The sequence below is a fragment of the Podarcis tiliguerta genome (genome assembly GCF_965153285.1).
Source record: "Podarcis tiliguerta genome assembly, chromosome: 17".
NCBI classification, from domain to species: domain Eukaryota; kingdom Metazoa; phylum Chordata; class Lepidosauria; order Squamata; family Lacertidae; genus Podarcis; species Podarcis tiliguerta.
Window position 1 is genome coordinate 17,385,581 of NC_139550.1, and position 12,020 is coordinate 17,397,600.

General features: G+C 42.2%; 1 protein-coding gene across 5 annotated transcripts in view; it reads left to right on the forward strand.

Annotated features, from left to right (window-relative positions):
• The window catches only part of FREM1 (FRAS1 related extracellular matrix 1), a 77,162-nt gene that overhangs the window by 49,521 nt on the left and 15,621 nt on the right, over positions 1–12,020 (forward strand). For 2 of the 5 annotated variants that reach the window (XR_014506259.1, XR_014506261.1), the window contains exons 25-28: positions 1,959–2,411; positions 4,311–4,512; positions 6,223–6,367; positions 9,990–10,119. Coding sequence is in view for 1 of the 5 variants with exons in the window: in XM_083419196.1 (XP_083275322.1) it covers positions 1,997–2,411; positions 4,311–4,512; positions 6,223–6,367; positions 9,990–10,119 (892 nt within the window). In the remaining 4 variants the exon portion in view is untranslated. Of the gene's footprint in view, positions 1–1,958; positions 2,412–4,310; positions 4,513–6,222; positions 6,368–9,989; positions 10,120–12,020 lie in introns of those variants that run through there. The other 3 variants (XR_014506260.1, XR_014506262.1, XM_083419196.1) reach the window with 2 other exon arrangements.

Here is a 12,020-nt window from a genome sequence, read left to right on the forward strand (position 1 = left end):
TGGCTTCCAAAAAACGTTCGAAAGCCGGAACACTTAATTCTGGATTTTTGGCATTCGGAAGCCGATTTGTTCGACAACTAAGCCGTTTGCGAACCAAGGTATGACCACATCCACAGCATTGCTTTCATTCCAGCTGAAGCTGTGATATAACTAAACTGATGACAGGGCATCCGTTTTACTGCTGGAACAAACATTAGGTCAGTTCAGGCAGCTGCTGCAGTTTTTCTCAGGTGGGAATATATTTCCCTTCAGTAAATATATTTCTTACTCTTATAAATCATCAAGCCTGCCTGCTCTTTTCCCCATCCATTCGATGGCATAATGCCTACACACATTGGTCACCTCTGAATCATCAGTGGAAGTTTTCAGGGTAGTAACCTGAATATCAGCAGTTTCTCAAGCCAAGAGGTCACAAACTCTACATCAAGAATCAGGCACACGACCCCAATGGTATCAAGGCTTTTCTGACCTCAAGGGTTCTAGCTCTGGCCTTTGACCTAGGGCTAAGGTGAAATAAGTGATTCAAATATTCATTGGTTTGTATATATGAACAAAATGCCTGCGGCTCAATGCACATCCCAATTAAGAGTCGTTCCTGTCTCAAAGGCACTCAGATAGGAATGCTGAGGAAGACTCCTCCTGCCTGCTGTGACCTTGAAGGCCTGCTGCCAGGCAGCTTTTATTTTTATACAAAATAATAGTTCATTGGAGAGAGGAAACTTGGCTGACAACGGTAGCAGACTTTAAAACAACATTCTATTTCTAAATATATATAAAAAATAAAAAAATTGTCCAGTAGCACCTTAGAAACCAACTAAGTTTGTTCTTAGCATAAGCCATGGGTAGGCAAACTAAGGCCCTGGGTCCCGATCCGGCCCAATCGCCTTCTAAATCTGGCCCACAGACGGTCCAGGAATCAGCATGTTTTTACATGAGTTGAATGTGTTTTTTTATTTAAAATGCATCTCTGGGTTATTTGTGGGGCCTGCCTGGTGTTTTTAATGAGTAGAATGTGTGCTTTCATTTAAAATGCATCTCTGGGTCATTTGTGGGGCATAGGAATTTGTTCAATATTTTTTTCAACATATAGTCCGGCCCCCCCACAAGTTCTGAGGGACAGTGGACCGGCCGGCCCCCTGCTGAAAAAGTTTGCTGACCCCTGGTATTAGCTTTTGTGTGCATCCACACTTCTTCAGTTACACCAAGAAGTGTGCATGCACACCAAAGCTTATACCAAGAACAAACTTTGTTGGTCTCCAAGGTGCTACTCGTGTGTGTGTGTGTGTGTGTGTGTGTGTGTTGACTGCATCAGACCAACATGGCTACCAACCTGAATTATATTTCTAGTAGATCATGTGCAATTGCATACCCTCCAAGTGTCTCCATTTTCCAGGGACAGCCCCAGAATTACAAAAGCCATATTGGCTTCCCATTTGATCCCGGAATGTCCCTATTTCCCCTGCCAGTGCCATCTCTGCTGAGCTTGAGGTGGAGGATGAGCCGAGGCTTTTCCCGATTGGCAGCAGTGGTGGCAGCGGCTGCCTCTTCCTATTCTTCCCATGGCCATTGCTGCTGGCCTCCTCCCTTGGGCAGCTCAGAGCTGTGTTCGTTTATCAGTTACGCTTCAACATTTTGAAACAAGAGTTGAACGCCATTAAAGTGGTATGCCGATCCTTAACGTAAACAAACACTTACATGGCAATTTGGGGTCACTGAAAAGAAACATAACAGAATACTGAAACATGGGTACAATGACGTATCTGCATCCTCATAACCATTCCCACAACTTGCAGTCCATTTATGCAGTTGGTTTGATCATAAATCATTTGAATGCTGTCTCTTAAGTTCACAGACTTTGTGTCTATGGGGGACACAAAGAGACTGGGGGTCTTGATATGTTCTCAGAGTAACCGGGAGGCAAACCCTTTAGTAAAGGTGTCTGTTATATTTCATTTCAGTAGATGGTGAAACAGGAACACTTGCCTCTTTTTGCCAGATTCATCGTCAGCAACGGGCTAAGGACAAAACACGGAGAGTTTGAGATCATCCTGGAGACAGTGGACCAAGCCTTACCCACAGTGGCCAAGAACAAAGGCTTGACCTTACTCGAAGGTGGCATTGCGTTCCTTTCTCCAGACATTCTCCAGCTCTCGGACCCAGACACAGATCCGCAAAACCTCTCCTTTCTCCTAGCGCAGCTCCCACAGTACGGCCAGCTCTTCAACAGAAAGTCTGGCCTATGGCAGCAAAGCTTCAGCCAACAAGATGTGGACAATCTGAACATTGCTTATAGACATGGAGGAGGGGATTCTCGGATTGACAGATTTACATTTGTGGCAACAGATGGAGTGAATGAAGGCTTCATAGTAAATAACAAGGTGCAACTAGAGCCCTTGGCGTTCAGCATCCAGGCAAGTTCCTGCACACACACACACACACACACACACACACACACACACACTATTGTCTTTAGCTTCATTTTGATGCAGGTTTTAGGATTCTAACGTGCTGTGTTTTATTCTGTTGTGTGTTTTTTTTTAAAAAAAAAAACAACTATCCCAGAAGCACTACAGAATGTTGATAGATATGTTCTGTAGAATAAAGAAGTAAACAATGTCCCAAGTTTTGACTGTTAGCTATTCCATTTCCATACTTTTTTATTAATTTGTTAAAATATTGGTATTGACAATTTTTGAGATAAAATACAATAAGAATCAAACTAGTCTACAGAACGAGAAATTTTTTTAAAAAAAGAGATAGAAAGAAAGAAAGAAAGAAAGAAAGAAAGAAAGAAAGAAAGAGAAAACAGAAAAAAGAGGAAGAGGGAAGAAAATACCTGTAAGGCCCTTTACCATATTACATCATATATATCCTGTCATTCATCCACATACAGAGAGGTAGATTCTCCCATCTCCCACCTGGGAGCCTACATCATCTCCCAGTCTCTCACCCTGGGAGACCCTTGCTACCCTGCCTTTCATGTAGCAACTCCCCTCCTTCCAACTGCCCCCTTCCTGTTTGTGTCCTCAGTCCAAGGCAAATGACTTCTTTCCCCCACCCAAATACATACAATTGGCAGATAGAGATGTGCAAGTACATCTCTGTTTTTCCCTTCTTTGTTTTTCTTCCTTCTTTTATCCTTTTAACTTTGTCCTGTATGTTCTCTTTCTCTCCATTTCTGTTTCTCTTGTTTTCCCTTTGTATTTTTACTATTTTGTATTGGGAACATTCCTACTTCTCTATCAATGAGGATGTCTTGAACTGTTTGTATGCCAAATGAAGTGTTTTATGTTGCCTTGATTTTTGCTGTCTTCTTTAGCCCCCTTCATGTGTGAATTGCATAAAAGGGCATCAACTGTAGATGGTGGTTAAGGGACTGTGCTTCTGTCTCTGCTCATTTCCCAATGCCCACACATTAGACATGGATGTTTAACATGAAAAGCCTGTGTGTGTGAACTTGAGGCATCCAAGCTCACAGTCATACAGGCTTCGAGAATGTGTGAAGAAATGGCACGTCCACTTTTCCCCATGGTAACATATGGATGTTGGGGGAGGAACTGAGAAGCCACATGAATTGGGGCATGGGGCTAGAGACATAGGCTCTTTCTATGCCCCTTCACATGATTCTTGCATGAAGGGGGCTTTTCGTCATAAACATACATACACAAAGTTGTAGTAGTTTGCATGCCTTAGATTGCATATATCTCAAGTTTCAGTGTTCTAGGACTTATACAAGCTAATTCATCAAACTGGTGTGGGTTTAAGACCCCTGTTTTGATTACATGTATGGCTTCAAAAAGTAGAGCCTTGGCTATAAAAGGGCAGGGGTAAGGGGGTGTGTTGCTCCTTCCTTCCTTCCTTCCTTCCTTCCTTCCTTCCTTCCTTCCTTCCATCCATCAATATCTAACCTTTGATCAGTAATAAGGTAAAGGTAAAGGGATCCCTGACCATTAGGTCCAGTCGTGACCGACTCTGGGGTTGTGGCGCTCATCTCGCTCTATAGACCGAGGGAGCTGGCGTTTGTCCACAGACAGCTTCCGGGTCATGTGGCCAGCTTCTGGCGAACCGGAGCAGCACACGGAAATGGCGTTTATCTTCCCACCGGAGCAGTACCTATTTATCTACTTGCACTTTGATGTGCTTTCGAACTGCTAGGTTGGCAGGAGCAGGGACCGAACAACGGGAACTCACCCCGTTGTGGGGATTCGAACTGCCGGCCTTCTGATTGGCAAGTCCTAGGCTCTGTGGTTTAACCCACAGCGCCACCCGAGTCCCAATCAGTAATAATGAGCATTAATTTATTGTTTTAGGTGGACAGCCCAGCCAAAGCAGCACCAGAAATTGTCCACCTTCGTGCTGCTTCAGACGTAGAACTTCTGAAAAATGGCAACTTTGGTATTTACATTACTTCCCGGGCCCTGAAGGCATCAGATTGTGATGGAGATGATGAACAAATAATTTTCAAGATTTTGCGAGGACCTCAGTACGGCTACTTGCAAAATATAACAACAGGTATAGTATCATTTCCCCTTTCCACATAGTTCACAAGATACATTGTGTTGGGTAGTATTGCAATTGATCCTTCTAAGCAGACTTGTTACAGAAGAAGTTTCCTGGAAACTTTATTTTGGGAGAAAATGTCAGAAAAGCAAGCAGAAATAGACCTCTGCAGAAAAGTGTGTAGGACCCAAGTTTGTGGGAGTCATTGATTCTTTTCATAACCTAGTTATTTCATTTTGCTGTATAAGCCAGATATATTCTATGAACTCAGAGCGGGACTCAGAAATTCATACGATTCCTTCCTAAAAAGCAGAAACCACACTTGCAGTGTATGTTGGCTTTTTAATCAAAGTAGTGTGGAACTTTAAAAAAAAAAAACACTCAAAAGACCTCTTCAGATGTTACAAAAAAGTTACTACATGACGAAAAGGCAGCCATGGCAAGTGTGTTAGCTTCACACACAGCCTCTCGCTGTTTTTGTTGCCTTCTGCAAGTTGTAGTGCAACTACCAGCAGCAAGGAACCTCTTGTATTTGTGGAGGCTCCCTGCATGTTGTGGGACCCTGTAAAAATCAGGGCGCTCAATTGTGCATGGAGCCCTGGGGCTCTCTGTGGCAAGATGGTTGTCTTCCAACTCATGGAAGGCGACAAAAACAGAAGCAGAGCTAGCGCATTCACACACACACACACACATCATGTGGTAACTCACCAATTTTCATAACACCTGAAGAGCACTGGCTTGCCATGCAACATGGTGCCGTGTTGTGTGCAAGCCACATGGCTTGCACGTGTGATGTGAGCATGCCATGCAGCATGCACAAGTGACGTCAGAACGTCACACGGCATGCATGCCCATTGTGTGCACATCACCGCAGAATATTGAAGGGCCCAGCCCCCTCCTTGAAAATTTTGAGGTGCTCTCCCCCCTCCCCCAATGTCACCCTTGACCATAAGGTGCAAGTGTTAGGGGAAAAATACTGTGAAGGCTTATGGAATTGTATGTGTTAGAAGCATCTGAAGACTTCAGGTGCTGTGGCAGGGCCAGGCCTACCATTAGACAGAGTGAGGTGGTTGCCTAAGACTGGGATATAATGAAGGAGCAGGAAATGGTCAATTATTAAATTTATTGTTGTTGTAGGGTAGAGGGGGTTGCTGCCAGGGAGCAGATGGTGCAGTTCTGCCTCAGGTGCCAAAATAATTTGAACGTGTTTTAAGTACCATGCCCCTTGACTTGGGAGTGGCAGAAACACTGTTTGCTCAGGGTATCTCAGGCACCAAGATGGCTGGGGCCATCCTTGGGCAAAGGGAATAATAGTAAAGCACCAGACCTAGCTCAATTGAAGATTAGCTGAAGATATGCCTCAGTGCATGACACAGTGAGAGTCACCTCCAGTTCCTCAGGGCCCCTTAATATGGCAAGTTATACAGTGGTACCTTGGGTTAAGTACTTAATTCGTTCCAGAGGTCCGTTCTTAACCTGAAACTGTTCTTAACCTGAAGCACCACTTTAGCTAATGGGGCCTCCCACTGCTGCCGCGCCGCCGGAGCACGATTTCTGTTCTTATCCTGAAGCAAAGTTCTTTACCCGAGGTAATATTCCTGGGTTAGCGGAGTCTGTAACCTGAACCGTATGTAACCTGAAGCGTACATAACCCGAGGTACCACTGTATTGGTTTGTTGGGTATAGTGGATTGACGTCACATTTCTTCATTCATTTTCTCAGGTGGATTTATTCAGCATGAATTCAGTCAGAAGGATTTAAAGAGTAAAACCATACTTTATGTTATTGACCGTTACTGGGAGGGGAATTCAGAAGACCTGGAGATTCAAGTTACTGATCCTGAAGGAAACTCTGCAATGCCTCAGATGTAAGTTAGAGCTTCCTTTCTCTGAACACTTGCATTGCTCATAGCACTTGTTGTTTGTTTCCTCCCTTAAGTCAGGTCACTTGCTGAAGGTTTTGAGGCAGAGACCTTTTACTGGGTCACAGGTTTGTGCGGCAGGATTCTTTACAGGAGCTAGAAGGAAGCAAGTTAGGAAAAATAATTGAAGGCCTTTAAAAAAATCTAGAAAGAGAATTGTCTGGGGAGTTGGTGCTATGTTGGCTCTTAGTGATTATGTACATTATACTTAGGACTTTTACGACATTCAAAATGTTCCACATTTATTAACCTGTTATCCTTACAAACAATTCTGTGAGGATGCCAGGCTAGGAGAAAGCGGTTTGTTGTGGTAAAAGTTGTCAGAGAAAACATTTATGTGACTATAAATGGCAGAAAATAGGTAAATATGACATTTTACTGTTGAAGTAAGATGAAGACTTTTGAAATACACAGAACTGTTGTTATCAGAGTTTACATACTTGTTCAAGAAAGTCTATCAGCTTTATGTATTTAGTTTTTCTCAAAATTAGAAAAGTATTTGGCATTATCTAACATGGCCTTACACCTTCAACCTTGGAATCTGTTTTCATTACTGGAGATTGATCCTGAAACTTTGAAGGGATGATGAGAAGAATATCATTGGGCAGTCACAAACCATCTTTCCTGAATCATCTAAACTTCTGAGATTAAAGAGAAGGATTTCAGAATCAGACGATTTCACTTCTGGAAAGCAGTCTTAACATTTCACACTTGTGAAAAGAGCCTGTACTTAAGTATACAGTGATATTTTCAGTTTGCACAAATATGCAATGGATTGTGGCATAACACCAATCCATCATGTTTTCTTTCTTTTTTTCATTTTCACAGTGTATATGCAAGCATTCAGATTTAGGAAGGTTTATCCTCTTTTCTTACTTGTTGACAAGACACACAGTCTTCACGGTAGCAGAGAAAGGCTGGCAAGCTATTTGCCCGCTGTGAAATATGACAGAAATAATACTAATGATAGCAATTATTAGTTAGATATGTGCTTGTAAGATGGGAAGTTTGACTGTAAATTAAGCACATTCCATTGCTAAATTGTGCATGCGAAAAATTGCATCTAGATGCAGCTTTCTGCAGCTAGAGGTCACTCTAGATCTGGGTTGGTAACATGTCCCAAATATATGGAATAATTTTCAGTGAGTTTTTTAAAAACTTCACATAACAAAAGGGTGTAAGCTATGTGATGAAATATCCCTCCAAACTCTTTCTTCCCTCTAATAATGTTTAACTAACTGCTGCCTGCAAATGCTCTGTTTATAACAGTGGTGGCAAATAAAGAAGGGAGCCGTACAAATCCAATTGCAGCACAAGTAATTTGAGTGGGTGTGTAGAACAGCATGCATCTAAGAAATAATCCTGCGGGTCCTAGGACATTTTGAGTTGCATTAGCGCCACATCTGGGGGATGTTTGCTTGTTTAAATGTTCCCAATTTTCACTCTTCCAAGAAGGGCAATGCAACATCCATACCTGCTCAGAGTTAAGCATGCTGTACATCTGTACAGCTTTATTTTAAGTAGAGACAACTTTACAACCTCTTGGGCTGCTTTGGGTGCATTTCTATAAATACCGTTTACTCTAATTGGTTTACGCTGCACCGATACTATGGTAAGTATTAGACTCAGATGGTGGGGAGCCTCCTTCTTCCTTTGTTTAAAATCTGATATACTTCTACTCAAACAAACAAAAATTGGGCATGCAGTTCTGTTTTGTGTGCGAACCTCTTTTCTTTTTTTCTTTTTGCTGTTCTTTTCTTTTTACTTGGAAGCGTTTTATTTTTTAAAAAATACAATTTTATTAGTTTTAACATACAAATTATAAAACATACCACAGAAATTATTACAAATACAATCTTATTGGACTTCCATCAGCACCTCTGATGATCCTCCATCTTATACCTTTCTTATGCATTACTTAATTTTATATTGCCTTTACCTTTCTTAACCTATCATCTCCTTTTCATCATTTTAACAATATTTCCATAATATTCTTCACAGAACTTCCTGCAAACCTACAAACGTTGTTTGATCATCACAAATACTTTTCATATAATTCGTAAATTTACTCCAGTCTTCGGTAAATCTCTGGTCCCGTCTGTTTCGGATCTTTCCTGTTAGCTTGTCTAATTCTGCATAGTCCATTAATTTCATTCTCCATTCTTCAATCGTTGGAAGGGTTTTAAATCAGATCAGATCTTTTAGATACTAAATTTAGTGTAACTGAACCAAGCTTTCTGGAGGAGAAACCTTGGTGGATATAACCAGGGCATTTTTTCCAGTTCCGGCACTTCTCAGGTGGGTACCATTGCCATTTTAAGAGAACAAGAGAGAAGGTGTTCACGGTGAGTTCTGGCAACCCTTTTCCTAGAAAAACAGCACTCAAGCATTTGTTTTGGGGGCACATGGAAATGGTGATGTGTAAAGAATTCACTTCCGTTCCATAACTGGCCACTAGATGCCTCTGCATTCAGCTTTTCAAAAAGTATTGCTAACCTATAAATGAGGAATAGTGACTTTGCTCCAAACTGTTGAGATCTTACAGGCAGTTCCATATGTGGGGTGCAGGTGATATTTATGCCTCAGGTTTCATCCAACAGAAGTTGCTGCCCAGAAGCTTTTTAATCAATGGGAAACCATAGATTCTGAGCAGCCTACTGGTGCCACAGGGAGTAGAATGATTGAAAACTTGATTCAGACCACTCATCCGTCAGTATTGTCAGTATTGTCTACACTGGATGGCAGTATCCCTTCAGGATTTCAGATAAAGGTAGCATGTGGCACTTTCATATGAGAGTAGGAAGGCCTTTGAGTCTGACTATTGCACATTGCTGCCTACTTTTACCATGCTATTCTCTTGCCTGTCTCAGCAGAGTGGAGGTTATCATCATCATCATCATCATCATCATCATCATTATACCCCATCCACTCTGGGCATCTCCCAACAGAATATTAAAAGCACAGTAAAGCACCAAACATTAAAAACCTCCCTAAACAGGGCTGCTTTCAGATGTCTTCTAAAAGTCAGGAGGCACCAGGGTCTCTTTCTCCAGCAACAGGAGGAGAACCCAGCCATCGAAACTGTGGCTCCACACTCAGCCTCCTCTGCCCCCTGAACATTGGGGGGAGGGTCTCTTCCTCAGCCAAATTATTAGCCAGGGGGCCCAAAAGAGCTCAGCAAGTTTGCGTGTTTGCCCTAAATGCCTTCTAAAAACATGGGAACCAGCTGTCACTACTCCACGGTGAGCGGAGTGCATGTTCTGTGCATTCTCAAAGGCACTTCTGTTCCCGTGAATACACATTGCAATTTGAGGGCTGAGCCTTAATGTGAAAGCACAACCAAGGTTTAACTCTGGTAAGCCTTTTATCAAATTAAGTCCTGTTTGCTTCTCTCTTAGGACCAGTTTCCTCCTGAGCCCAGTGATACCTTGGTAGAAAATGTTTGCACAGACAGCAAGAAAGAAATGTCAGCTGTCTTGGATCCTGAACTATCACTTTTGGATTTTCTCTGCAAATTCCTCCTCTCCTGCATACAGTGTTTTCTTTTTCTCTCCCTTTGCCCCAATAGACTGGAACTGAAATGGTCAAAAATTGAAATGGAACAGGATGTTTATGAAGTTTGCGAAAATGTGGAGGTGCTGCCTTTGAGGATCACCCGATCAGGGTACATCACGGATTCTGCCTTTGTTGCAGTGAAGGTAACGTCGTCATAAAAGGAACTGAAAATAAAGCATAGTTTAAGGATGTGGAAGGATTTGCAAAGTGCAGTCCTTCACAAGTCTTCTCAGAATAAGTCCAACTGACCTAACTTGTGTCGAAAGAACTACCCTGCTCAGGCTTTTGGGGTGCAGTTTTATCCCCTAAACCAAATGGTGGGTTGTTGTTTTTTGGCTGCTACCTACTTTAATGTTGGTCCCTGCCATTAAAACAAAATGAATTATTACGCTCGTCTCAAAAGCTTGGTAGCATTTATAACACATACAAGAAAAATCACCCTTTGTGTAGCATGGGAGACTTACACCACTGGTTTTAAGGGAATAGTAATGCGCACATGCACACATGCGCACACAACTCCATGCCCTCCATCATTTCTAGGATGAAAATAGGGATGTCCTACTCCATAAACCCCACACATTTCATTTGGTTGCTCTAGCCACTCTGGGCAGTTTCCAGTATACAGTGGTACCTCGGGTTACATACGCTTCAGGTTACAGACTCCGCTAACCCAGAAATAGTGCTTCAGGTTTAGAACTTTGCTTCAGGATGAGAACAGAAATCGTGCTCTGGCAGCGCGGTAGCAGCAGGAGGCCCCATTAGCTAGAGTGGTGCTTCAGGTTAAGAACAGTTTCAGGTTAAGTACAGACCTCCGGAACGAATTAAGTACTTAACCAGAGGTACCACTGTATGTAAAAACATAGCAAAATATTAAACGTTTTTTTAAAAACCTTCCCTATACAGGATTGCCTGAAGACACTCTAGGGTTGGATAACTCCATCCCCTCCAACATTTCTCCGATGAAAATAGGGACATCCTAAGGAAAAGTGGGATCAAATTAGAAACTGGGATAGCTTCTCTAAATCAGGGACGTCCCTGGAAAATAGGTACACTTGGAGGGTCTGACACATTGGTATCATAGACAAGATACATTGCCCACAACAGTCATTGATTGAATACTACTGTATGCAAGAGGTTGTCACAACATTTTGGATTGCTTCATCAGCATATTAAATGTACATACAAACATGCATGAAAAACGAGGGGGGAAATTTCAACTTGTGTTAACTGTTTACCACTTCTAGCGCCCGCCACATTCTTCACCCCATGTGGCATTTTATGTGTCACTTCTTGCATCTTGATGACTCAACGGAAAAATGCCCACCATTTTGAAACCTCTTTTAGAATCTCTAAACTCCATCTACTCTTTGGGTGCATAGAGGGAGGATTTTGTTTGTGGGCTTGAACTGACCTTTAACTTGCTGTAATGAAACACTGTAGACAAATTGCATTGACTTAAGAATTTGTCTGGAGACTTTGTTGATAAAGACTTCTCTGCTAGACCATGGCATTAAGCATAATGGCATACTTACCTTCCTAGGAAAAGTGTTTCCCCTTTCTGAGATAAGGTCTGGTCTTAGTTAGAAACTGGACAAATCTTTGGAATATTGCAGACTCATATACTGTAACTATAGCATGTGTAATGCTAGTCAATGCATGAAGGAATTAATACCATAGATCTGTATTGCTAGACTCAGCTAGGTCACACCTCTCACCTGGAAGGAACTCACTGAGATTGGACATGCCTGAGGTTGCTTGCTACAATCTCCAACCGCATGCTTAGAGCTATTTCATCTTGTCGCCCAAGATTTCTGCCTGCGTTTACTTGCTGCTGCATGAATAAATGCATGAACTTGAATTTTGGAACTGTGTAAGTAAAGCATTTTTAAACTTACTAAGGTGTGTAGTCTGTTCAAGGGTAGAAACAGGGAAGCTCCAGATTAAATGGGGCACTTAAAGGGTAACAGCCTAAATCCCCACACTACACTGCTGCTTATTTTTGTGACTTTTTTAACTCTGCCAGGGGCTCTCTCTGGCCAGAGAG